Source organism: Thunnus albacares, chromosome 5 (genome assembly GCF_914725855.1).
Source record: "Thunnus albacares chromosome 5, fThuAlb1.1, whole genome shotgun sequence".
NCBI classification, from domain to species: Eukaryota; Metazoa; Chordata; class Actinopteri; order Scombriformes; family Scombridae; genus Thunnus; species Thunnus albacares.
The window spans coordinates 7,035,133-7,060,448 of NC_058110.1; the positions used below are offsets into that span (position 1 = coordinate 7,035,133).

General features: G+C 40.6%; 1 protein-coding gene across 1 annotated transcript in view; it reads left to right on the top strand.

Moving 5' to 3' along the window:
- Positions 1 to 15,571: 15,571 nt before the first annotated feature.
- The window catches only part of hdac7a (histone deacetylase 7a), a 61,305-nt gene continuing 51,560 nt past the window's right edge, over positions 15,572 to 25,316 (top strand). Inside the window, exon 1 of the mRNA XM_044351275.1 lies at positions 15,572 to 15,921. Within this exon, the coding sequence (XP_044207210.1) occupies positions 15,903 to 15,921 (19 nt within the window). The 5' untranslated portion in view covers positions 15,572 to 15,902. The remainder of the gene's footprint in view (positions 15,922 to 25,316) is intronic.

Below are 25,316 nucleotides of genomic sequence, written 5' to 3' on the forward strand. Positions count from 1 at the left end.
CATATGACATCATGGTTATGTCAGGTTATCTCACCAGAAAAGCAGTTATAAACTGGTGACTTTGGGTTTTGGAATGAATTGGTATTTATTAGGCAAGGAGATTCTAATAAAAAGCTGCCATCAAGTTGCATTATGGGGAATGTAGGATTCAGCATGTTTTGACCTCTGCTGCTTTTTGACCAATTTATACTCTCAGAAGTCCTAGAGCTGGAAGTTCTAAAGTAGTACTAAATTTCTGGAGTGCCCCTTTAAAAAAAAAAAGAAAGTTTAAAAAAAAAAGTTCAGTTAATTGTAAAAGTGAATCTAAATGGCCAAATTTTATTTCAGTTCTCAGCATCAAACCAGTCAGTTATGAAATGGTCATTTCCCGTCTCACCCTGCGTTGTTCTGTAATCTCTGCTCATAATTGCGTGGGCAGATGTGTAAGTACTGTGAACAGGAATTTTGCTGGAAACTAAAAGGGGATGTTAGTCTGTGGTTGGCTGCTGTTGTTTTGTCGGCATCAGCAGATATTAGTATGATACAGAGTGGAGATATGTGGTGAACTGAGGGAGGGAGGTGTGATGTCGGGTAAACTCTGGGGAAAAAAAAGTGTAATAACATAACATTTGAGGCAAACAACACATAACTCAATACTTGACCTGAGTATGGTACTGTATAAGTTATTGAATTATTGTGTCAAGTGTGATATGATGTCTATTCTTGCTCACTTTCTTATAGTAAATTGCCTAAAAGCAGCTTTATGTCCACGTCAGCACTGACCACAGCTTTCATCACTCAGCCGGTCACTCGGGTGTGGCTGGGAATCAGCAGGCTGCTGTCACTGAGACTAATAAGAAACATGTGCACATACACAAATATAAACAGATGTACAGACTATTTTATACTGCAGGAATACACATGCTAGCATGCACACGTGCAAAACAACTTAAGAGGAGACTGTGCATTGCATTCGTTTGCAGGAGAAATTCATATTCAAAACATAGTTTGGATTCTGTTTGATATACAAAGTGGTTGTGTGAAGGCTGCAGCAGTGATTGGAACCAGAAACCAGGAGAGCATAGAATCAAGCACCCAGAATGAAGACACAGATTTAACAGAGGGCATTAAAGACTTGAAGTGCTGCTCATAAGGCTTTATATGCCATAATAAGACCATTGTAAGCACATTATGAGTAATATATGAATAGGCCTACTTGTTAAAAAAGGGCAATGGTATCGTCCCTGACATCTTATGTAACTGTAACACTTTTTGAGACACAGTTTGAAAAAAGTCCAGACAAGAAAAGAATCAATGGTGGTTGAAAACATAATACATGGAGGAACTTGTGTTAAGTTTAGCTTAGCATGAAGACTGGAAGCAGGGAGGAACAGCTAGCCCGGCTCAGTCCAGGTCACCATGGAGACTTCAGGAAGTTACTGTTCCCTGCCAAGAAATAGTCTGGCACATAAAGCCACAACTTGTTGTTTTTACACTTTGATTTTCATATGGATAAAACAAAGTACATATAACATGTTAATTATTGAGCTTTACAGGTGCTGTTTGGCAAAATTTTCAGCTTTGGACAGAACTAGCTGTTTCTAAGCTAACAGACTCAAAGTTCTAGCTCCATGGTGCACTGTGAGTGGTATCAATCTCCTCATCTAACTCTTTGCAAGAAAGCAAATAAACATTTTTTTCCTCAAAATGTCAAACTTTTCCTTTAATGCAGAAGTTGAGCAAACATGGACCAAATACTGGAACCAGCCAGACTGTGTTAAATGAAAATATGACCGCAATTGAGTCTTTCACAACCCAAAAAAGGGAAGGACATCACACATTGAGTTGTATCTTGTAAAGGTTTATTTTTATCCAAGTACATGAGAAAATAAACTAAAAGCCAAAGTGAAAACTAACCAAATGTAACCAAGAGCAAGCTAAATGGTAGAAGCAATAAAGAGAACCTTGCTGCAGCAACATGGTGGACAACAATCACTCACAGCGGTCATCCGTAGACAGGAAGTCATGTGACAAAATCTCACCCATAGAGGTCCATGGCCTGAATGACCTGCTCTATCCATGTATGAAGTAGGTAACCTTTTCCACCAGGAGTCGTCACAAATTTTCCTTTTTCGTGGAAGACATTTTGACACTGTAGTAAAAGCACAGGTGTAAATAATGAAATGAATGATGGCTGAATTCCATTTAGCTGCTTCAGTTTCAGTGTATCGAGCATGCTGGCTCACTGTCACACTGTCATGGCTCACTGGGACACTTGAATAGAACAGAGCCATTGTTAATGCTATTAGTAACACCTGTGTTCGTTCATTCTTGATTAATATACATACAATTTTTATTGTGTTGTTTACTCCTCATTTGTGACTTTGCTCAATCAAGAAATGATGTGATGCTTGAATCGCTGGGTTAGGAAATCTTGCGAGATTATCTCACCCAATCTTTACAGGTGCTGTGTATGTCTTGTAAGTTTAATGTGTAGTTGCAGTTTCTCCAAACACTGGATTATCTGTCTCGCTGTTTTCATCATCCATCCATACTTACTTGCCCTTTAAACCTCAAAACAAAGTGAACTGCATTCTTGGAGTTCTTTTTTTGCAAGTCGAGAGCCTGGTCTTTGGCCTCCGACCTGGTCAGATGATTGATGTGTTTTAAAAAAAGTTAAAAAATTTAAAAAAGTGGTTAAACATACTGCTGGACTGGGGGTTTTAATTTCTAAAGGTGAAAATCTTACAATTTAAGTAATTCTTAATTCTTAAGATAATTCTGATCCTTTCATTTTTAAGTGGAAAAGCCTCTGGATCAACTCAGATTTCGGCCTTTCAAACAGCCACTGGAGATCGATTCCACAATCAGTTTGTTATCAGTCTAACTGCTTCACATCCATCATTTTCAGAGGTGGATGACAGGCTAGACCAGATGTGATTTTGGGCTCCACAGGTTTGGTCTAAAACTATCCACAGTGAGTCCTGGTCTAGACGATTGTAATTCTCTGTGTGTGCAGCCACAGAGTCAAGGTCCCCCATCAAAGAGGAAATGACTTCACGAGACTCAGAGGCCTCTGCAGTGCCTGGGGGGAGGGCTGGTATGCACACACACACACACACACACACACACACACACACACACACACACACACACACACACACACACTTGCAAACACATGCAAGCATGCATGAACGTGCACAGCAGGCTGCCACACACAAATGCACAAATTGCAAGTGAAAACACACACACTGCAGCAGGAATACGCACATGCACACATACATATAGGTAATTTAAACACACACACACACACACACACACACACACACACCAGCCTGTCACCCTCCCAGGTTGGGTGCTGAGTGTGTTATTTATTTTAGCAAGCCTGTGTGAGAGTTAAAAATGGAATGTTTCAGCTACATAAAACACTTCCTGTTTTGACGACTCCCTCACTGAGCTGTTCCCTCAGCTAAATAGTCCCAGAGCACCACATAATGACACACAGGAAAAAATGTGTGTGTTTGTGTCTAAATAAACCGCGTAGATTCGCTCATGGTTATCCTCTTCATGTATGTGTTATTGCACATTTTCCCCACCAGTCTGCTCGCTTGTGTGTACAGATGTTTTTTATGTTTGCGTGGCATGGCTGCATGTCTGCCTACACTTTGTGTGTGTGCATGTGTGTTATCACACAGAAGAACAGGGAGAAAGCACTGTGCTTCATTTGGAGTACACCTCAGGACAGACACATTTATGGTGCTGGGCTGCATTTAGGTTCTACAAATGATCTTAAAATAATACATTCAGTTTTTCCTGGATTATATTTTTCAAACCACAAGTCAGGACCCACATTTGGGCTGCTGGTGCCTCTCCTGCTGGGCACCCAATTGAGTCAATAAAACAACACTAAAGGGGTGATCACTTTAAGGAATTCTTGTCCATGTTGGCTTAAAAGTTGAGGTTCAAAGTTATTTCATGACCATGAAAATAGCAGTTTCATAAAAATTAAAAATGTAACATTTACAATTCTATGACAAGTGGGCAAACTCCCTAATGACAGCTGATGTGATAAACTCCAGAATAGCTACTAAATGGACCTTGTGGTGAGATTGATTTCTCAACAGCACACTATATATTATCTTTTTGTTTTATGCAACAACAACAGTACAAAACCAGAGTGTAACAGTTTCTCAGCTTGCAGTTACATGAAATGACATATTTCTTACACCGTGAGATTTATTACCCATGCAAACCTCCTTTGTGTAAGATTTGTAATCAATCCATTATCTCTATTTGTTCCATAGTTATGATTAAAAACAGATAATCATCTAATGGCAGAAATCCCGGATCCAGATGTCTAATCATGTGTGCTTTGGCAAAATCCTCGCAGTCTTCTGTCCAATTCACTCACAAGTTTTTCAGACATTCTGCTGACAGTGAAAACATAAACTTTTGCAAAGAGAGGTGAGCTGCTGCAGATGAGAGCTGATTACATCTCTGCGCTGTAACATGTTGACTTCTGGCTGACTGAAATTACAGGTGTTTCCAACAACAAAGTATAAGCTCATACAAACGCACACACACACACACCTCCCACCCACTGCCTTTTAACCACGAGCCCACCACTGAAACAAACCAACATATAGACGCTTACTATAGACCTGTGGGATGTATAGAGTGTGTGGTGCTGCCGCTGACTACGCTCGTTATCTGCAACATCCTTAAAAATGTTCAAAAAAGCACTTGAATGCACAGACACTTTTTTTTCTCTCTTTCCATCACTTGACACAGTTGTCTCACACCCACAACTCTTCACTTTGTCTTCTCACACACAGATAAATACACTCTGTCTGTCCCTGCACACCCCCACCCCCCCACCTCACACCCCTACCACACACACACACATACACAAACACACACACACTCCATCTTCCCTTTCCCTCCCTTGTCTCTAATCCCTGCAGCTGTTGCTCTTACTCATACTGCCGCCTCCTCCACTATGTGTGTGTGTGTGTGTGTTAGAGACAGAAAAAGCCAGATTCTGAATGAAGGAGCAGGGACAGAAAGAGCGAGGGCGAGACATGAATGAGAGGATGGGATATGGAGAGGTGGAAGAAAAATCCCCTTCCAGTTTCCCCCTGAGAGAGCCTCCGTCTTCCCTTTCTCCTAGACCCATTGTGTTCCCTCTTCACCTCCTTCCTCCCTCCATCCATCTCCACATCCTCAGCAAATACAGGCTCTGCATTCGGATATCACAAATCTATCAGCCACATCTGGCTCCATCATGAACGTCAAGCAGAGAGATGGCTGTGTGCAAATAATAGCTTTATAACAAGCATGTTATATCTCTGAAAAGACGGCTGTGGTTTGGATAGAGTTCATTTCAGCCGTGTTTTAAGGGAACAGTCTGTTAAAGTAGATTTGTTTCCAAATTAAGGTTACAGTGACACAGGAAATATCTTGTTTTAAGCACTGCTCTCCTTTTTTGTCTCTTTTCTCTGATCCATTTGTTTTTTGGCTCAGGAACAGAACAGAAATTAACCCGTTTTATTGAACTGGCAACGTCTGCTGTTCCAGCCAATAGTCCAGGAGCTGAGGACCTCAAGTATGGATTTCAGTAAGCACATTGTTCTCTTTAAAGGAGCACTCCACTAATTTTACATACACAACTCAGTCTGTGAAAACAGTTGTGCAATGTTTTCTGTAACTCTGGAGGAGCCTGCAAACTGGTGGCATGAAGTTTGAAAGATTGTGTACATTTGCCAGACAGGGAGTATCTTATGAAACATGTGTTTGAGTTGCATTATGGGAGGTGTAGGAGCCACTCATTTTGGAGCTTGACCCATTTTAGGGACCAAGATCCCATCGATACCTGGTATTAACATGCAATGTGTATCTCATCTGGATAACAAAAATGCACGTTAAGGCAAGGTGCATGCAGCACACAGTGTGATCAGAATCCTAACAGGCCACATTTAGAGGTAAAAAAAATTGAGCCAGTACAGCAGCATCTCTGTTGGAGGCTCTTGAGGAACCGCTATCGCACTCATCCACAAGTCTCCTCTTGTTGTCATTCCCTTCTTGCAGGATGAGTAACATTGACCGAGTTAGCAAGGCTAGCTAAAAGCAGCCAAGGATTCCTTAAGCTGTCAGGTGACCTTCACCTCACACACCTCGTAGCAGTCCCTCATGAGTATACTGTATACTTTCCCCTTGACCTGAGAAGCACCATGTTTATTAACAAGTCAGATCCAATCACAATGTGACCAGAATCGAGATAAAGAACTCTTATTTATAGCAACTGTAAAGGCAAAAGCCTGTGATCAGATGTCAGTCATTTACCCACATACAATTTGCATGTTGATACCAGTGCAAATGGTGTCTAAAAGTCAGGATATCTCAGGCTCTACAGCATCATTTTTGACCCTTTTGTAAAGATCTCTTGCAAGTCTCTCAACTTTATAGAGGTGCAATGCTAAATCACTGGAGTGCCCCTTTAAATTCTCTTCAGCATCAAGACTTCAAATCCACATTCAATTCCAGTCTTTATTTTGCCAACAAGTTCAAGTCTCTGTGCTTGATCTCCACAGTATCTCAGAAAATACTTTAAAAAACTACCACTTAGTTCAGATTCCAGCTGGTAAGAATTACCCAAAACTACTATTCACTCCCGTTTTCTAATGGTAAAGAGTTCTAGAAAATGGCTACCAGTGGTGCATAATTTCTGCCTCTCGTTAAATCCCCCACAGGTGCCGTCACTGTAGCCACAGAGCTGCTATATAATCCTATTTCACTTTAATGGACCGAATCAAATGTACAAGATGTCTAAATTCACACATGCGATCGCACAGGGGAACCTAAAATACACACACACTCGAACCTTCAGTTCTCATCGGGGTTATTTTAGCCTGGTTTATAAATACTTAGCGACCAGGCAGATGTTCTAGAAAAGTAATTCGTGACATCACGTTGACACGGTAAAAATATGAGCTTCCTGTTTTTATAAATAGTGAATAAGATAATCAGTTCTAGTTCATTTTGTTCTTTTCTGTGAAGAGGGTTTTTTTTTTTTTTGAATGTTCATTCAGTAATTTCTGACACTGCTTTGTGACTCTGCAGCTGTTATAAACAGTTCTAATGTGCTGGATACACTGAAATGCTTGTATACATCACTGGAAGCATCATGTACACACCGATGTTTGGATGAATCCAGGGTTTATTTATATTCAGTCAGGCCAACAAGCAGTCATAACAGCAAGCTGTTAAACACACTGAAATATGACTGTTTATGCAGGCTGTGAACTGCTAATGATGTGCTGTTGTTAGGTGCTGCTTCATATTTGGTTTTATTGGGGGGGGGGGTCATCACATCATCACACTGTTATACAATTGCTGATCAAAATCGTAAGTCATGATGTTGCTCTGTTTTAAAGTATATCATATTATCCTTGTTGTATTCCACATTTAAGTCTAGATTTGTGAATATCAACAATGTTTCTAAAACAAAAAGATAGACAGCTCAAGAAGTAAATCCTGGATATAACTCATTAGAAGTGTGTATACAGTAGGGGTGTATAGCAGCTTTGTTGCCACAGAGACAGTAACCATGGGTGATACAGAAATATGGACACATCCTCTGTTTCATAACTCACACTGTCAGTCAAATATTTACTGTCAGAGCAGCAGCACTGCATTTCTCTCTTGATGACCTCATATGTGCTATAGGTTCGGAGCTAAATGCGTATGTGTGTGTGTGTGTGTGTGTGTGTGTGCCCTTTGTGGTCTGCTAGAAAAAGACATGACCCGTGTAGGAAGGCTGCTGCCTGAGAGGCCAGAACCACACCACTTAACCTCTGCATTATTCACACGCATACACACACACACACACACACACATACACTCCTCACCACATCCATTCGCTGTAAAATTCCCCCAACATATGGATGCTATAAATTCAAACAGACTATGCTATAAATTCCTGCGCAACACATCTCAGTTTTTTAGTAGAATTGTTCTGACTCCTCTGGGTTTGACGCTGGTTTTTATAAGAAGTGAAAACCATAATTCTTTCCAAAAAGACAGCTGGCATGTTAAATTGGCCATGATATTAGCGAGCCGTACACTCTGACACCAGGGTTTCAAACAGCTCTGTTAAAGTTTTTGATAAGAAGTGAGAAGCTTGAGCTGATGTTTTGTGTTGGCACTGTAGAGCATTAAAAGGATGTAAATCGGATGAAAAAGGTTCAAAATTCAAAACAATTCACCTGGCCAAAGTTTCTGAGGCAGGACTTATTCACAGACTTATTTTAAGGCCCTGCTACCCAAATTATGCGGTCTTTCAGCAACTGCTAATAAAAAAAGATGACAAAACAATGTGTGGTGCTGCGTGTTGGGTAGGAAGTGAGTGAGTGAGTGGTGGGAAGCCAGGGAGTATTGCATGTCATCTAACACAAACATTCTTTAAGTAGGTCAAGTAGAGAAGTGATTCCCAGCCTTTTCCATAAACCTACTGATGTAATGCTGACCTACAAAACAGCAGCAGCTGCTGGGATCAGGGGTCTGGACCCCATCTTATCCCCTTCCTCCTCCTGCTCCTCCTCCTCTTTGTCCTCCTGCTCCTTTCCTTTCCTTTCCTTCTGGTGGTTTCACTTTTATGCAGCTTAAACCCATCAACATCATTACATCACTCTTTGTCATTATTGCTGTCAGCATAGTATTACCTTAATCCTAACCTTAACGGAATGGTTTCAGTAGCTTAACCTTAACCCTAACCATAACCGCAGCTGTTTACTCATCTAAACATCAAGTTTACATCCATAGTTCCCTTGCAAACAAACATGGATTTGACTTCAGGATTTAAGTCATGCAGAGCGTCTTGTTAGATTCGGCTGACTGTGTTGAGTGAAGTTATTACAGTAGCAGTAACAGTGTTTGGAAAATCTTGAGTTTTACGTTTATATAAGTGGCCCACAATGCTTACATCTGGGTTTCCTTGCAGTGGCTTGGAGAGGAAGGTCTGATCCCTTCATTTGATCAATAGCCTGAGTTGCAGATAACAGGGTGACAATAGCAGTGGCGGCAGCACCAGGCAACAGGTAAGGAACTCTAACACTCTTAAAGCTGCATTAACTGATTTACTCTGACTTTTGGGCAGCAGAAAAAGGTGAAAAAACAACATATTATCTATCACCTCATAAAGTTTTTACTGCAAATTAATGCCCATCCATACATCCAGCAGACACAAAGGAACATTAGCAAACAGCTGCCTGCTGCAGCTGCAATAAAGCTTTCAGGCTGGAACACCATCTAATTATAAAGGAAGGAGCCTCTGTCTGTCTGTCTGCTCTTTGTTTTTCTCCACAACCATTCATCCAATCTACTTTAAACTTGGCTGGTGTATTGCTGTGCTAGTGTCGAGTGCAAGCTCATTATAACCATTAAATTATTGAAGATTATTAAATTAAACAGTGTTTAACCGGCACAGCTTTTCTAGCCTTTACAGCTCTGGTTTAGCAGCCCAGGAAACTCACAGAGCAATTGCATGCGTTGTAAATCATCTCACTTGATCAGTCAGTCAGTGAGTGAAAATGGAAGAAGAACATTTATTTACTATTAGAGTACGTATTATTTATAACATCTGGCCCAAGCAATTGGCCCGTTCCAAACATGCACGTTTTGAATGTAGCACTGCACTAGTTGATCTAAAAGAGACTAAACATCTCCATAATGCTAAGGAGAACTGCAGAGTCAGGGGATAACTCTTGGTTGAAGTCACTGTGTGTTCATCACATGGTCATTTAATCTATTGTAGATATAAAAATATTGTTAAGTACAGCTTTAATGTTGCCTCTCAGGCAGTGCTTATTTCTCCAGCATACACCATCAATCAAATGGTCCTTAGGTTTATTCATAGATGGTGAAGTTAGGTTTAGGGCCATAGCTGGGTTTGGTGTGCCAATCCTAGCCAGTAAAGTGGAATTTGTACCTGAGAGACTCAATTCAGGGCTAAAAGTCTGACAATGTTGGGTTTAACTGGATTGTTGGATTTGGGCTAAACATGATCCAGTTTCCAGTTAGCAAACTAACCAGCACATCTAACTTTATTATTATACGTCATCTTGTTGTATTAACATTTTCTTAATCAGATTGAGATCAGCTGAGAGGAACGTAAACACACCTGCATGCCTCTGGCTGACACACACATCCTCACACAAGTGTTTTAACATCATGTGATCAGTGTTTTGCTCAACCTTGTCTCCTAGAAATGAAGTTTATTTAATACTTATTTGTTTCTCCAGCTATGTTTTGAGGGGAAAATGTATCTCTGCTTGAATTATGTTCAGTGACAACATTTTTCCAGTGAAGGAAGTGCTACATTTTTATATCACGCACAAGATGGTGGGTGTACAAAGCGCAGGACTTTGACATTGGAGATTCACCGTCTTGAGAGTCTTGCGTGTGGTTATAGGTTTATGGAACAAAATACTCTGGTTAAGATCAGGGAAAGATTTCAGTTTCAAGTTCAAGTCACTACTGGTATTTCCCTCATATTAACCAAGCGCTGTGAGCGCCCAAAGATAACTATAAAAAGTTAAGTCATGCTTTAGATGGAGATATTGTAGGAAAACAAATTAAATACATTGTCAGTTAATATTTAGCAGATACATTTGGAATCAACATTTTGCAACTCGACACATGGGTTAATTAACAATATTTCCTCTATGTGTTGATGAAAAATGTAATCATGTTGCTAAAACAACAGATTTGCTGTAGCATAGTAGCAGTAAATAAAAGTCATTTCTAGAAGACAGGATGGGTTTTGTTATATAGTTTATTGTTTTCTGAGCAGCATGACTAGTAGGGTACAAATGAAAGGACAGCTGTATAGGTGTCAGACTTTTTTTAAGAAAGAGAATTTTAAACTTGAGGCTTCACATGCTTTAATTTAATACAATTAGAAATTTCCGTCAAAAATAAATCCCTGACCTCAGCTGACTTTGTCCTCTAGTCCAAATTTCACTAAAGCTCCAAATTAAATTTTTATTTAATGTGTGCAAGTTTTCTTCAGCAGTTGCAACTCCACATGACTGACTGAAGGCCACATGATTGTGATGGCAGCTTTTTCATAGATATCTTTACCTGCTGAGTATGAACATACATTTCTCATCTGATTTGATTGTTTGAAAACCCCATTGTTCACTTGTAACCTAACCAGCAGCTAATATTTGAATGAAATGATTAATTTGGCTCACTTGCAAGTTATCAGACACTGTAGTTACTCTGAAAAATGTGTTGACATGTGGTGAATTAATCTAAATGTTGATAAATCATCTTTATGAATAAGGGCAAAAATAATCTAAAAGGCTGTATGTTTACTGCATGAAGGTCAGTGTGGTGTGTGTGGCTTTCTGCAACTGACAATCCAGTCCATTGTACGTGAATTGTTCTGAATGTTCAGGCCTCGGTCTTGTGTTTCTTCTCAAGACAGCAGGACTGATTAGTGAGGCTTAGCAGACAAGGCTGGTAACCAAAACAGAGGAGGGGAGGTGGAAACACACAACACAACCCAGCACACTCACATACTAATCACTGTGTACAAGCATCACACCCACATCTGGAGACATCTTTCCGTGTGTGTGTGAGTGAGAGACGGTGAAGTGTGAAGGGTTTAGTCAGAGAGAATGACAGAAAAGGTGTGTGTGTGTGTGTGTGTGTGTGAGTGTGTGTGTGTGTTTGTGTGTGTGTGTGTGTGTGAGTGTGTGTGTGTGTGTGTGTGTGTGTGTGTGTGTGTGTGTGTTTTAGACAAAAACTTATGTGTCTGTGTGCTGAGGTTGCACAGTAGTCAGATGGGTTACTGGTTTGATTCCTCAGTGGATGAAGGCACCTAACTTCTCTCAACAAGAGATCTGTTGAGCAATATTAGCTAAAAGAGGAAATTTGCATTGTGTGCGTGTGTGTGTGCGTCAGTGTATGTGTGTGTGTGTGTGGGTGTGTGTGCTCTGGTTGTAGATATGTAGCTACCCACCCCTCCAGAGGGACCTCGCCCTTATATTCAGTCATTTTAATGACAAACACATTCCCTGCTTTTGGACACAGACACTCTGTTTTAACACACACACACTCATATTCACACTCTTACACATGCTCACACACTCCTTATGTTTGCCATGCATTTGACAGTGACGCACAACATTGTTGTATTTGGCCAAAATGAGACTCAGATGTGTTGAATGAGTCTGATAAACAACCTGCAGCAAGCCAGACGCTTCATCAGGCAGCTTTACACTGCAGATCTGACCCCTTGCTTCAAATTGAAGCATGGATTTTTATTACATTTCATCCCCAGAATCCATTTAAGAATTTCGTGTCTTACTGTGGGACCTGGGATTACATATTGTTAGTTTGTGTTCTAATGGGACCTGCCAGAAGCAGGCCTGCAACCTATTTTGGGTCCCTACCCATAGTTTAAGAAACCTGGGAGGGGAACAAAAGCAGCTAAAGAGCATTTGAATCTGTCCTGACAAAGTCTGACCAACAACAGATTCTCATCATATAAAACTGATGTAGCTCTGCATTCTGCATCTCCACCCTGATTTTAGTGAATTTGACTCATCACATGTAATTTTCTTTGGACGCTGTAAGAAAAAACCTCCACAGAAAGACCTCCAGACCTCTAAAGGGGAAAAAAAGGTTCAGCTTTAATTAGTGTTTGTGCTTTTACAACTGGACTGTAAAAACTATAAATTAACTGTGTTGATGTAATGAAAAATACTGTTGGTTGGCCTTCATTCCCAGCTTATATGGCTCATTCTGTTCTCGCCATATTTTCCTTGTCACAAGAGAGCTTGCATACAATAAGTCCCACAGTTAGCTAGACACAAAGTGAGATGTCATAACACTAAACCAAAACATGCTAAGTCTTTTCTATTTAAGCAAAAAAGACACAACACTGTACTGCTTTGCAGTTAAACCTGCACTATATCACAGTGCTGTTATGGTAATATTTATAGACATTAAACTCTATTGGCAACAACAATGAATTTCTGGCACATCTACTCTACTTGAGCAAAAATGGACTGGATTGTAGCGTTACATTACGTGCAAGACGTTTACAGTTGAATAGTTTTTCAAACCACACGTCAAAGCATCAACCTGCACTGACTTTCATCACAATCTTAAAAATAAATTACATTTTGTTTTAGGTCGGTCACATCATCCTCACTTTATTTCACTTTCGTTTAACAACCACACGACCAGTATGTGGAATTTGTTTTTGGTACAGCATAGAAAAAACACGCAGTATACAGTGTCAGCAGCACAAAAAAGAGGTAAACATATTACACAATAAATAATAACAACACTGAAAAAAGGGTTTTCTTCTAATATTTAAATGAAAGTTAACAACAGTTGGAGCTTTGACTTGCAGTTTGTGATGCATCAGTCACATAATAGACTCAAATAATTAAAGGTACCCTGTAAATGTTTTTTTTAACCAGCTTTGTTTACATCCATGTTGTAGTCTTCTTCTTCCCTGCCCCTCTTGGTATGTTGCTGTCTGTCACCAAAACCTTGAAGGTGGGAGATAGTGGATGGTTGCATTACCTGGATAGGGTATACTGCTGTTTGCATCCCATCTCCCACCAACTATTAGATTCATTACTGTGAAATTCATCGCAGACATTCATGGTCTCCAGAGAATTAATCCTGTTGACGTTGGTGAACCCCTGAATTTTCCTCTAACGCCACCATGAGGTTGACATTTGTTGTTCAGAGTGAAATATCTACAACTACTCCCTTGAGGTTTTCTGTAGCGCCATCATCAGTTCAAAAGATTTTAATTAGTCCAATACTCTGGTTTATGATCAAATACCTGGAAAACTATTCCCCTGACATCCCCATCAGCCTCAGCTGGACTTTGTGTTTAGGACTAACTAGCAAATGTTAGCATGCTAACAAGTTAAACTTACGATGATGAAAAATTACCAGCTAAACATCAACATGGTGTCACTGTGAACATGTTCATATGCTCACAGCATTTAGCTCAAAGCACCACTGTACCACAGTCTAACAGACTGTTGCATGGCTGTAAACTCTGTCTTGTTGAACCCAAACCACATCTTTCTCTAACCTTAACAAAGTGATTTTTGTGCATAAACCTGACCAAAACTGAACCATAGTAGCATCAGATCAGAAAACAGTCATGTGAAGAATTTTTGTAATGGTTTGGAAAGGAATTGATAAATGTCCTGTAAATTGGCTTGTTAGAACAGAAAAGCTCTGTATCATTTTCCATCACACTGGGTGATTGGGCATGCATGCTTCCCCTCTTCAAGTTGACAATATCCTTCTCTACATCCTGCTTCATCTGTTTGTCTTTTTCTGCTCCATAGCGCCACAAGTGGTCAAAAGTTTAGTATGGTTAATATGGCATCTTTGATGTTATGTGTGTAAATTAACCCTAATAAACAACAACAGGAACATCTTGTACATCAGCCGTCATAGCTGAAATATCTTGCTATACCGGATAATTGCTCATAGTACCATTGAGCTTCCGGCGCCCCAGTAGACGAAGTTTTACCTCCAACACAGATTGACCGTTCAAAAGCCAGAAGTCTCAAGAACTGGACAAACAGCTATGGTATTGATCAATAACCTTATCAATCCCCCACAGATTATTACAGTCAAGTTTTGAGCAAGCAGCTTGTTCCTTTCAACAACTGCTTAATCAGTTCCTCCTCATGCACTCACACACACACACACACACACACACACACACACACACACACTAAGGTTGACCTGGAGGGGAGGAAATTGAATTAACAGGGTGTAATGCAGCTCCTTGTGTGTGTAATCAGAGCAGGCTCAGAATACAGGGCCATTGTAAGTCAATGTGGTCAGAGCCTGGGGAGCCAGCGACCGCTGGGGAAAGCTGTCCTTATCACTAGATATGATTACAGCTGGGGGAATGCGTGTGTGTGGGTGGTGGTGAGATTTGTGTGGGAGTCATGGCTGACTGATTGTGCAGGGAATGCGTGTCTACATGCTTGTGATCGTGCACAAGTGAGTATGACACTAATTTCTAAAAGCTCTCAAACTCGTGACTCTAGAGCTAGTGCAGGTTGTAAGTTCTTGCATCTAATGTTGCACCTATGAAAATAACACAGACATTTCTAACATTCATTGCCACCTACCCTTCAGATCTTTCTGGATTTGGGTTATTTTTTATCCTGTGGTAACAAAAAAAGGCCTTTTCTGTTGGTTGTTTCCACTGTCATTGTTTGGCGCAGGCTGCAGGCTGTGTTTTCCACGGTGGATGTCATTGTTTTTCACTGTCTGTTAATTATTTTTGTGCTGGTGTTTTGCCTCCTCCTGATATAGTGTTTCCTGCTATTGTCTTTTCTACCAGGCTGGCTGCCTCTGGACTCCAGCCAGCCGGTCCCTCCTACCTTAAAATACACACACACACACACTACAACACACACATCCATGATCATGAACACACATACACTCCGGTCTCGCTCTGCTCTCCCTTCCTCCCTTTTGGCACTTGAGAGAAAACACAAGAAGTCAGTGATACGGCAAACCAACTGTGTGTGTGTGTGTGTGTGTGTGTGAATGTGTGTGTGTGAGGGAGGGAGAGAGTCCACCAGTCAGCTCAGAGGGGTTAATCTCTCTCTCTTTCTCTCTCTCTCTCTACCTCGATTTCTCCCTCCCTCACTCTGTTGCCTTTTGTTGCGGCCCCTCACTTTCTCAACACTTGGACAGAAGGAACTGATACTGTGCCTGTATGTGTGTATGTGTGTATGTGTGTGTGCGTTTGTGTGTGTGTAGTTTGGGTGTCCTCCTCACCGCTCTCGATCTCTCTGGACTGAACTGTACGAGAACATGAGTGACGGGACTTTCTGACATACTCCTCATGCTGAATGTTCACACCACTGACTGGTAAGTCTGCGCTCCTGGCTCGGGAAAGTTGTCCAGTTTCATGTTGAGTGTGTTTGGGGTGCAGAGGGATTAGTGTGTGTGTGTGTGTGTGTGTGTGAGTGTGAAAATGTCACTTTGTATGTGGGGAATACTGCCTGGAATGCAACAGGTCATTTGTTTTGTTTTTTCACTTGAGCTTTGTTTGAGCTCATATGACATGTTTTCAAGATGTGGAGACATTGTAAAGATGTGAAACACTTCTCTGTCCCTTGCTGTCTTCCTCCTGTCTTACTCTCCCCATTCCACTTCTTCTCCTTACCCCTCTCTCTGCCTGGCCCAAGTTACTCAAGTTACCGGTTTCCTCCTGTTGTTATGAGCCCCGTGGTTTCTCTGCAGCGCTCTGAGGGCGCTCCCACGCTCTCCCAAAGAGAAATAAAGGAAGGAAAACAGCGATAACCATTTCAGAGCCACAAAAGAAGTGGGAGAAGCATGCTTGGTTTTGCCCCATGTCTCCTCTCGACATCTGTATGCATGCTTTTGTCCCTTTAACACGGAGCAACTTGGAAAAAACATTTCTGCCTTTTGCATGTCTGGTTGGCTACTTTTTTTGTTTTCTGGACAAAAGTTTTCTCTTTTCTTCAGAGGTGGTGGGGTGGCTGAGGTGGTGAGAAAATTGGAAACAGAGCCACCCACAGTGGAAGTGAGTCAGCCCAGCATTTAGTGGTGTGTTGACTTTGGAAATGGCAGGGATTCAGGGGCGGGGGGGGGGTAGGGGGGGGTGGAGGGGCAGATGAAATTGTCAGAAGAAGGAAAAAAACAGAAAGTGTCAATTTGTTCATATTTGTTGCTGAGTGTCCTCGAATCTCAGCAAAGTGTTTTTATGTAGCTGGTTAGTGAGTTGTGTAGACCAGGAGAGAAGAGGAGAGGAGAGGAGAGGAGCGGTAGAAGCCAGAGGCTGTTTATAAAGGGAGGGAGTGGCTTGTGTCCATCTGGGACAATCCCAAGTGCTGAAAGCTTCCCCACCCTGATCCCAAACATCTCTTTCCCCCCTCTCTCCCTCTGTCTTTCTCGTTGTCTCTCTCTGGTTAACATCTGATTGCAACCTGCAAAATGCATCCAATATGTTGCTGTCACTGCAACACATTCTGCATGTTTCATTTTCTTTATGTCTTTTGTTTCTTTTTTTTTTTTCTCGTTTCCTGACAATCTGTGTCACTTTCTGGCTCTTTTCCTCTTCTCTCCTTGCCTGCAGCTGATCTGTATTTGCCAGCATGCTACATGCAGTTGCTCCTAACAACATGAAAAACACTGTGCAGGAATATGGGGCCACTTGTAACAGTGTTTTACAGACAACCTGGCACTTCTTTATTTCCTCTTTTCATCCATGTTTGTCTCTCATAACCCTACTGACGTGCCGATGATGTCACTAAATGGGAGAAAGGTGATTTCCAGGTGATTTGTCTCTTGGTTTGCATGGACTGCTACACAAAGCATTCCTTAATATTTTACAAGCGTCGATGCAGGCTACTCCATGCATATCAGAGCTATGTTTCCTTGCTGTTCAATGGTTAATATTAACTAGCAAACCCAGTGGCCAAATGCTACTGTATTCTCCCAGAGAGATGATGGCAGCTGATTAACAAAGCAGCCAGAGCTCACATTTAAATAAACTAATCTTTAACTAGATCTTTACATCACCATAATTGTACTGCAGGCCTGCACGGAGACATTTTACACATGTTCTCCTCCTCATCATCCTACTGGTTTCTTTGTATTTTTCGGCCAGAAACCAAATAACTCATTGGACACACATCCTTATCTGCCTCCTCAGTACTTTTTCCTTTGTCTAGCCTGCTTGACCACCCTCCTTCTCCTCTTCCTCCTCCTCTTCCTCTTCCCTCCCTCTCTCTGTGCTGCCTGTGTATCCAGCGATAAGGGGACAGCGACGGTAGCACTTCCTCTCGCCACAGGAAGCAGGAAGTGTTGATTTCCACTGCAGCCTCTCTGGGCAAACTCTGCTCTCAATCCACTGGGATCCTCATCACTCACACACATGCACGTACACCCAGACGGGATACAGACATTGAAATGCATGTGTTCTGTGTGTGTGTCACCTGTCCGCATACAATGACCCCACTATATCTTTACTTTGCCGCTGCATGATGGTTTTCATGGGAAACCACCTGGGAACCAGCAAACTCTGTGTCTCTTTGACCTCGGGGTTAGCTCGCAGGTCAGAGGATGATTGGCTAATTATTCCCCTAATCACAGCAAATGTTTGGCTATCACCCTCTTTGGCCACGCAGGCCTGGGGTGGCGCTGTTGAGCTTAAAAAAACACAAACAACCATTCATCAGCTAATGGATTCCAGTTATACTGCAGGGTGGGAGGGCTGGGTGTGAGCGAGAGAGAGAGAGAGAGAAAGAGAGAGAGGGGGCAGAGAGGCTGACATGAAGAGAAAGTGGGGGAAGATGAAGACAAGGGCGTCTGAGGGCAAGAAAAGAAACCTGATGAATTTTTTCCAAAGAGAGAGACTTCTGTTCGTTGTCAAGTTAAGACTTTTATAATTGTCATGGTGGTTTCCATGATTGTGGTTTTCAAGTTCATACTGCCAAAGGAGTGACATAATCATTACTTCTTTTTGGAATTTGTTTGTAACAATGTCTACAGTATCCAGAAACAAGGCTATAACAAAGTTGAACACACGAGTAGTATTGAGAAAATTACTTTCGATTCAGGAAAATGTTGGCGACAAATAATTTCAGGCTCGCTGACAGATTTTTTCACTTGTTCCAATATAGTATCAGGAGGATATTCTTTTGCAACACATTACGCTCATGTCGGGAAAACAAGTGGAATTTTGGTGGATGTGTCTAAAAAGCGGGAACTTCATCATTTTCATCATCATTTTTCTAAACACTTCTTTTCCATTTCTTTCTTCTTTTTTTTTTTTTTGAGGCTTGTGACATCTACACGTCTGAAAGTGAAAGAGGGAACAAATAGAACAAATTTGAAAAAAAAACGTGAAAATAGTGGTTGCAATCCTGTGTCACTGACCGAGTGTGCAATACATTTGTAGTTTGTGGCATAGATACTTATCTATATCAGAGTGTGATGTGATCTCGCTTCTCAAATGGTAATTTGTGCTTGTGATATAGATGGATCCTAAAGATTATGTAGCCAGATGTAATAAAGTCATTTAGGCCAGTACTGAGAATTAAAGTTACTATATAAAGGTGGGGGCGCAGAACATATATACGATATAGTATTATCATAATATATATGCATAAGACACGAACATTTGTTTTTTTGATGCTGGGAGGTCAGATGACAGCTAATCAAGCTCATGAGGGACAGGTGTTGGCATGGCAACGTGAGCAACAAACGGGTAAGAGGTCGGGACTGAAAATATACATATTTTTACTTAAAGGAATGAAATCCTGTGTACACAGGATGAGAGAATTATTATTATCGTCAACACACATCAGTTTGTTTTAAGTCTTTTAAAATCTAATCATATAACAATATTCTACCATACACAGTCCACCTTATTTCAAGACTGTCTTGAATTATTTCAGAGGATTATTGTTTATTTTTCCAGGGACTTTGTTATATTATTTCAGAGATTTTCATTTGTTTTCATTAAAGCTGGATTTTAACACTAATCCTTTAATTCAATATACACCATATAGGTCTCTCCTTGTGTGCAATTTATCTAATTGTGGTCTTTCAGTTTCAATGTCCCAGATGAGTGAATCATTCAGTAAGCAAATTGTGAATACTGTGACTTTATTAGCTATTGTTAAAGGTCCTTATAAAGAGAGGAAATAAAGAGAAGAAGAAAATAATATAAAGGATATGAGGAGGGAGGAAGCTGGAAGTATACTGAGTGGGAACAGACAAAATAAGTTATAGCAAAGAGGCCAACACAAAATTGAAAGAAAACGAAGAGATTTGGGCGATTGGGAAACGTTAGAGATGTGAGCCTAAACTAGCGGGTCATGGGTCAAGAGGGGTGAGGAGGTCAGAGTGGGCCCAGCAGCTCTACTTAGAACAGGATATCCTGCGAGGAAAACCCATCTGTCTCTCTCTCTCTCTCTCATTCTGTCTCTTAAATTCTCACTGAGGGCACTGCGGAGAGGAGTGGTGTAACCTTTCACTGAAAACACCAGAGAAAACATAAAGTTCCTGACTGAGAAGCTTTGCTTTCATCAATCATTGGTGACAGAGACAGATATGCACGCCTGATGTGTCTTTATCCGTCAGAGTGAGTGTGTAAAGTGTTTTATAGTGTGTGATGATAGCTGTGCGATGTTTCCATCCTGCCCTGTGCTGCTGTTTGTTGCTGTTTTCATGCGTTCGCTGCAATGACTTCACCAGCCAAGATAAATTTCCCTGCTGGGACAATAAAGTTGTTCTTACTGTAATCTTATCTTAGTCAGACAGACAGTGTGTGTAAATTATGAAACATCCCCCTGCTATTTGAATTATACTCAGGCTTAAGGTTAATATCAGCATGATGGACCCTGGAATAACAATGTCATCCAGCTGTGGGTTGGTTTCAAAATGATTGAAAAATGTATCCTTTGTGTGAGATACAATCAGGATAATCCAGATATGACATCAAATACTGTTCACATACTGTTCAGGTTTGAGTGACAGAGTTGCTTAGGGGTATTAAACCTGTTTACTTCACTACTACTATCACTTGGTTGATACTGTAGTTGAGCCTGACCCCTGAAACTCCTTGTGGAGGAGAGAAACACAGGCACAGAAAAAAATCTTTTGTACTGGATGTCTATTTGTTGGAGAATAAATAGAGTAGATAGAACTTTGTGTCAAACTGAAGCATTTCCTTTAGTTTTCTCCTTCATTGTGAGGCTCTTCTAAGCAAACTGTGCTTTGATCTGTCATGTGAAACTATAAAAAAATGTGCCAAAAACAACATATTCTCCTTAAATACATAGTCAATTTATGACATAAAATGAACACAACAAACATAAGAGACTTCATGACTTGAATTTGCTCATGTGTTGCCACCGTTGGCCCAAACATACAGCATGAGAGTAATTCTGGCTTACTACAACTTGGGTTTTATTTTCATAGTTTTGGCCATTGTTCCTATCAGTAATAAGAACTTGACAACTTGTCTGGTGGCCTGAGTTCACGTTTCTTTCCCCATCGGAGTTTGTTGTAGTGATGTTGACGCATTCACAGATCTCAGCAATTACTCTGGTGAGTACAATGTTATTGTAACCAAAAGAAATGATTGCAAAAACTAAGAACATAAGGCCAAAGTTATAATAAATCAGAATGATCCCTTAAGCAGACACACAGAGAAACAAGCTCACTCCCACATGCTTTGTTTATTTTACAAAGACTGCAATTACATTTGTTTGAAAATCTCTAACCTTGCAGGATGATAGGTTACTAAAACTGTCCAGTAAACATGCTGCTTGTGAGTCAATGTGACTTTTGTTTATAAGCAGCTGCTTCACTTGTAATTGGGTATTCTTAAGCTAAACAAACTAAAGACAAATTTGCCACCACGGTTCGCACCGAAGCAAAATATCTGTAGGTGTGTCTGCATTCTAAAATTGTTAAAAAGATGCAGGGGAATTTAGGCTGAACATGTTGCAGATTATTATATTTCCTTTTGAACGAGCTTCTTTTTAACACGAGGGGGAGAAAAGTGCCTTTTAATACCAGCGTTACTTCATTTTTTCACAATTTTTATAATATTCTCAAGACCTCCCTCATCGCTTCAATGTGTCTGTTAGCAAACAGACAAATTTCAACCTACTAATGTTTCCCTTCTGCGAGAAGCTTTATGTTTCCCCTGGTGCAACAATTATGCCAAAATATTCACTACTCTCCCCATACACAATCATATACTCAGTCTCATATTCACACATTCAAGTGCGCTCTTAAGTGGGTGATATTTTCCGTACGGGAACGTTAACTTTTTTTTTTTCTTTTTCCAACCAATGGTTTATAGTGACACAAGTAAGAGACAGATAGAGAGAGAGAGAGAGAGAGAGAGAGAGAGAGAGGGAGAGAGAGAGAAAGAAGAAAGAGCGAGGGATTGAAAGCGAGAGATGGGGATCGAGAGTGAAGAGCTATTTTTGGCCTGTCTGGGTGTTTCCTACATACACACACACACACGCATCTTAGGCTTGTTGTTGTTCAGAATGGTGGGTGTTAAAAGGGTGACTTTTGATGTGATTTGATTTGACTTCGCCTTTTGAGAGCTTGTGTGTGTGTGTGTGTGTGTGTGTGTGCGCGCGCCGTTGATATCCCTGGGATTTTCCTGTGGTTGCTATGGTTTCTTGCTGTGTTTTGAACAACTTGCCATAACTCCAAACATCCTTTGACCTCAGTTCACTTCCAATTTAACCAGATTAAACATAAAAAAAGAGGCTGTAATTCATTGGGATATGACCGTCTTCCTATGCTGAGATTTTCAATATTTTAAATTTAAGACTTCCATGTTTGCTGCAGTGTTTCTGTACAACAATGCCCAGACATCTCCTCTCAATCAGACAGTGTTGGTATATTTTCTGCTGGGGAACTTTGGGGACAATTCAGTTCCATTTTGGTATTTACTCTATGCAATATTTTGGAATCTTTAATGTTATTTTTGAAATTAAAATGGATAATTAGTTATTCTACTCGCCATTGGATAAAAGTCACATTACTTCATGATTTTACCTCTCAACACTGGTTAGGGATGACTGCACACATGACACGGTTGCTCTGTTGTGGAAAGTGTCTGTCAGCAGTCCATTGTGTTTCTGTGGATTGTACATGTCACCAAGGCTTTCGATGTGGCTGATCTTGCCAGACACTCAATGAGTCTCTTTTTCACACACACACACACACACACACATACATACCATGGAAATATTTAGAACATGCTAGTGTTTCTTCAAAGCTTGTGCAACCTGTTGGGGAATGTCTGACTGTGTCTTGTTTGGGTTTCCATGTATTGTTCATACTGTTATATAAAGTAAATGGTAGTGATATTTGTATTTATTAGGCTCATTCATTTGACACTGAATCACATCATGACTTTTATGACAGATGTTGGGTCAGAGTTTCATTTTAAGATGCTAAAACTGATCAAAATTATCTGAAAAACTGAAAAAAATACATACTATATTTTTGGAGCTTTTTTTTTTTTCAAGTTTTCATGCTGGCTAGTAAACTGCCTCATGCATTACTCTTGAGTGTGGAAGCAGCCACTGGTAGTGACAAAGCCACAGAAAATGAACAATTGACTGTGCAGTTCCCGTCTTCTCAGTGTCTTTCAGCTGACTGTTGGTTTTATGACGTGTAACTTTACTGTTTTGTTTTAGTCTCACATAGTAGCTACTTTAACTAACTTTAACTTGGTATAGCTCTCATTTTTGTTACAGTAAGTGAAATGGAGTTGGTTCTAGAGGCCAGAAGTTATCAAACCAAATGCAAACCAAATATAATTTATACATTTATAATAATACTGTAATAATAATAATATTTTATACGGTAAAGCAGATGCCAAAAATTCAAATTCTGGTCATAATTCAATTTGTAGTACTGTGTTTTGGCTTTGTAGGGCAGTACTGTAACTTTGTCTCCAGTGAGTTCAGTCTGTGGAGGCTAAATGTCTAATTCACCGCTTTAAATAGTCCTGTAGCCTCCACATTATCTTCCATGAAGCAGGAACGTAACACACGATTTGAGCGTGTATGTGCTGATGTGCAAAATCTCTGTCTGTCTGTATCTCATGATTATCAACTGACTGCCACAAGACTGAAAAAGACTCTTACTGAAGAAGCTGTCATACACGGAAAGAGAATATTTTCTGTAGAATTCTGCAGGTGTGAAGTTTCTGGCGCTGACATTACTGGCAAAGGAAAACTCTGAAGAAAACCCAGCTGCATTTAGAAAACTCCTGTGTGTGTGTGTGTGTGTGTGTGTGTGTGTGTGTGTGTGTGTGTGTAGTTCAGTACTGCGACTGACCACACCCTGATACGCTCTCTCTCTCTCTCTCGCACTCTCACTCTCGCACACATGAAGTATGTAAACACACACAAACACATGGTAGCGTGCATATGAATATCCGCATGCACAAAAATAAAAACACACAAATAGAGCTCAAGTTTTCCCTCCCAAATATTTTCCAGCCTTATTATTTTCATCGTCTTTGTTCTTGTGTTTACTCAGCCCGCTAAAGATAATAAGTCTTTTCCTCCATGTCCCCCCCTCCTCATATTTCTCTCTGCCTTCATCTTCCCGTCTCCTTCTTTCTATCTTCAACTCGCTCTGGATTCCCTGCTTTCCTCCCTCCCTCCCTCCTTCCCTCCCTCCCTCCTCCTCCTCCTCCTCGGCTTTTCTTTCTTTCCCATCATCCTCCTCTATTTCTCCCCCTCTCCTGCGCTCCTTCCTTTTTCTTCTCATGCAGCATTCCTTGCATTCCTGTTGGCTTCTTAAGGGGAAGGACCCCGCTGGCAAACCAAGGCCAAACATTATTACAGTGCTCTCGGCCTCTCTCTTTCTCTGTTTCTCTCATCCTATCCTCTTTCCTTTTTCTAACTGATTCTATCTCTCCGCTCACCTTCTCTCATCCACTTTCTGACTTTCGATTCTCTTTCTAATCCTTCCCCTTGTTCTTTCACTCCACCATTTCTTTTCTCTAAAACTTTTATCCCTGCTAATTCTATTTTACAGATAGTGGCTGCTTGTACTTTAACTCTGTTAAAACAGCTTACTGAGACCACTGTGTTTCATAATTAGTGGAAATAAGGGTCATACCCTTCCCTGTTACGTAAAACAGGCTCATTCATGTTTATACAAGCATGTGCTGTGTTTTTTAACAACTACATACTGTCAGCACATGGCAGATAAAGTATCAGACAAACAAATGTTCACAGAAAAAGCATAGCACTCAACCAAAGGACCTGACACACACTCCTATTCAAACAGCAAGGCAGCTTTCTTAATGAAGTGGTTGATGTGTTTGTTTGTTTGAATACGAGCATATGTATCTGCCCTCGTGTCTGCATGTCATTGAATGTGTCATAAATGAACTTAAATGTACATAATTACATTTTATTTGACAGTAAATTTCCTTTAGATTCCCAGAACTGTGTTCAGATTCCTTTTTTTATTACCTCATTATGTCAGACAAAGAGATACTGCGTCACTGAGGATGATTGAAACAACAGACACAGATTGTAAATCAAATTAATTTAAGCCAGCTGCTTTAATTTGATGTGCAGTGTACTACAATAGAGACATTTTTAAGGGAACGGAAAGAAGAATGCTGGTTGGATTTCTTGATTTATGTGATGATCCCAAGTCAATGTTAGGAACGCATGTGTATGTTTGTGTCATGGGTACAGCTTTTGTTACTTTGTTACTAAGAGTTTTCC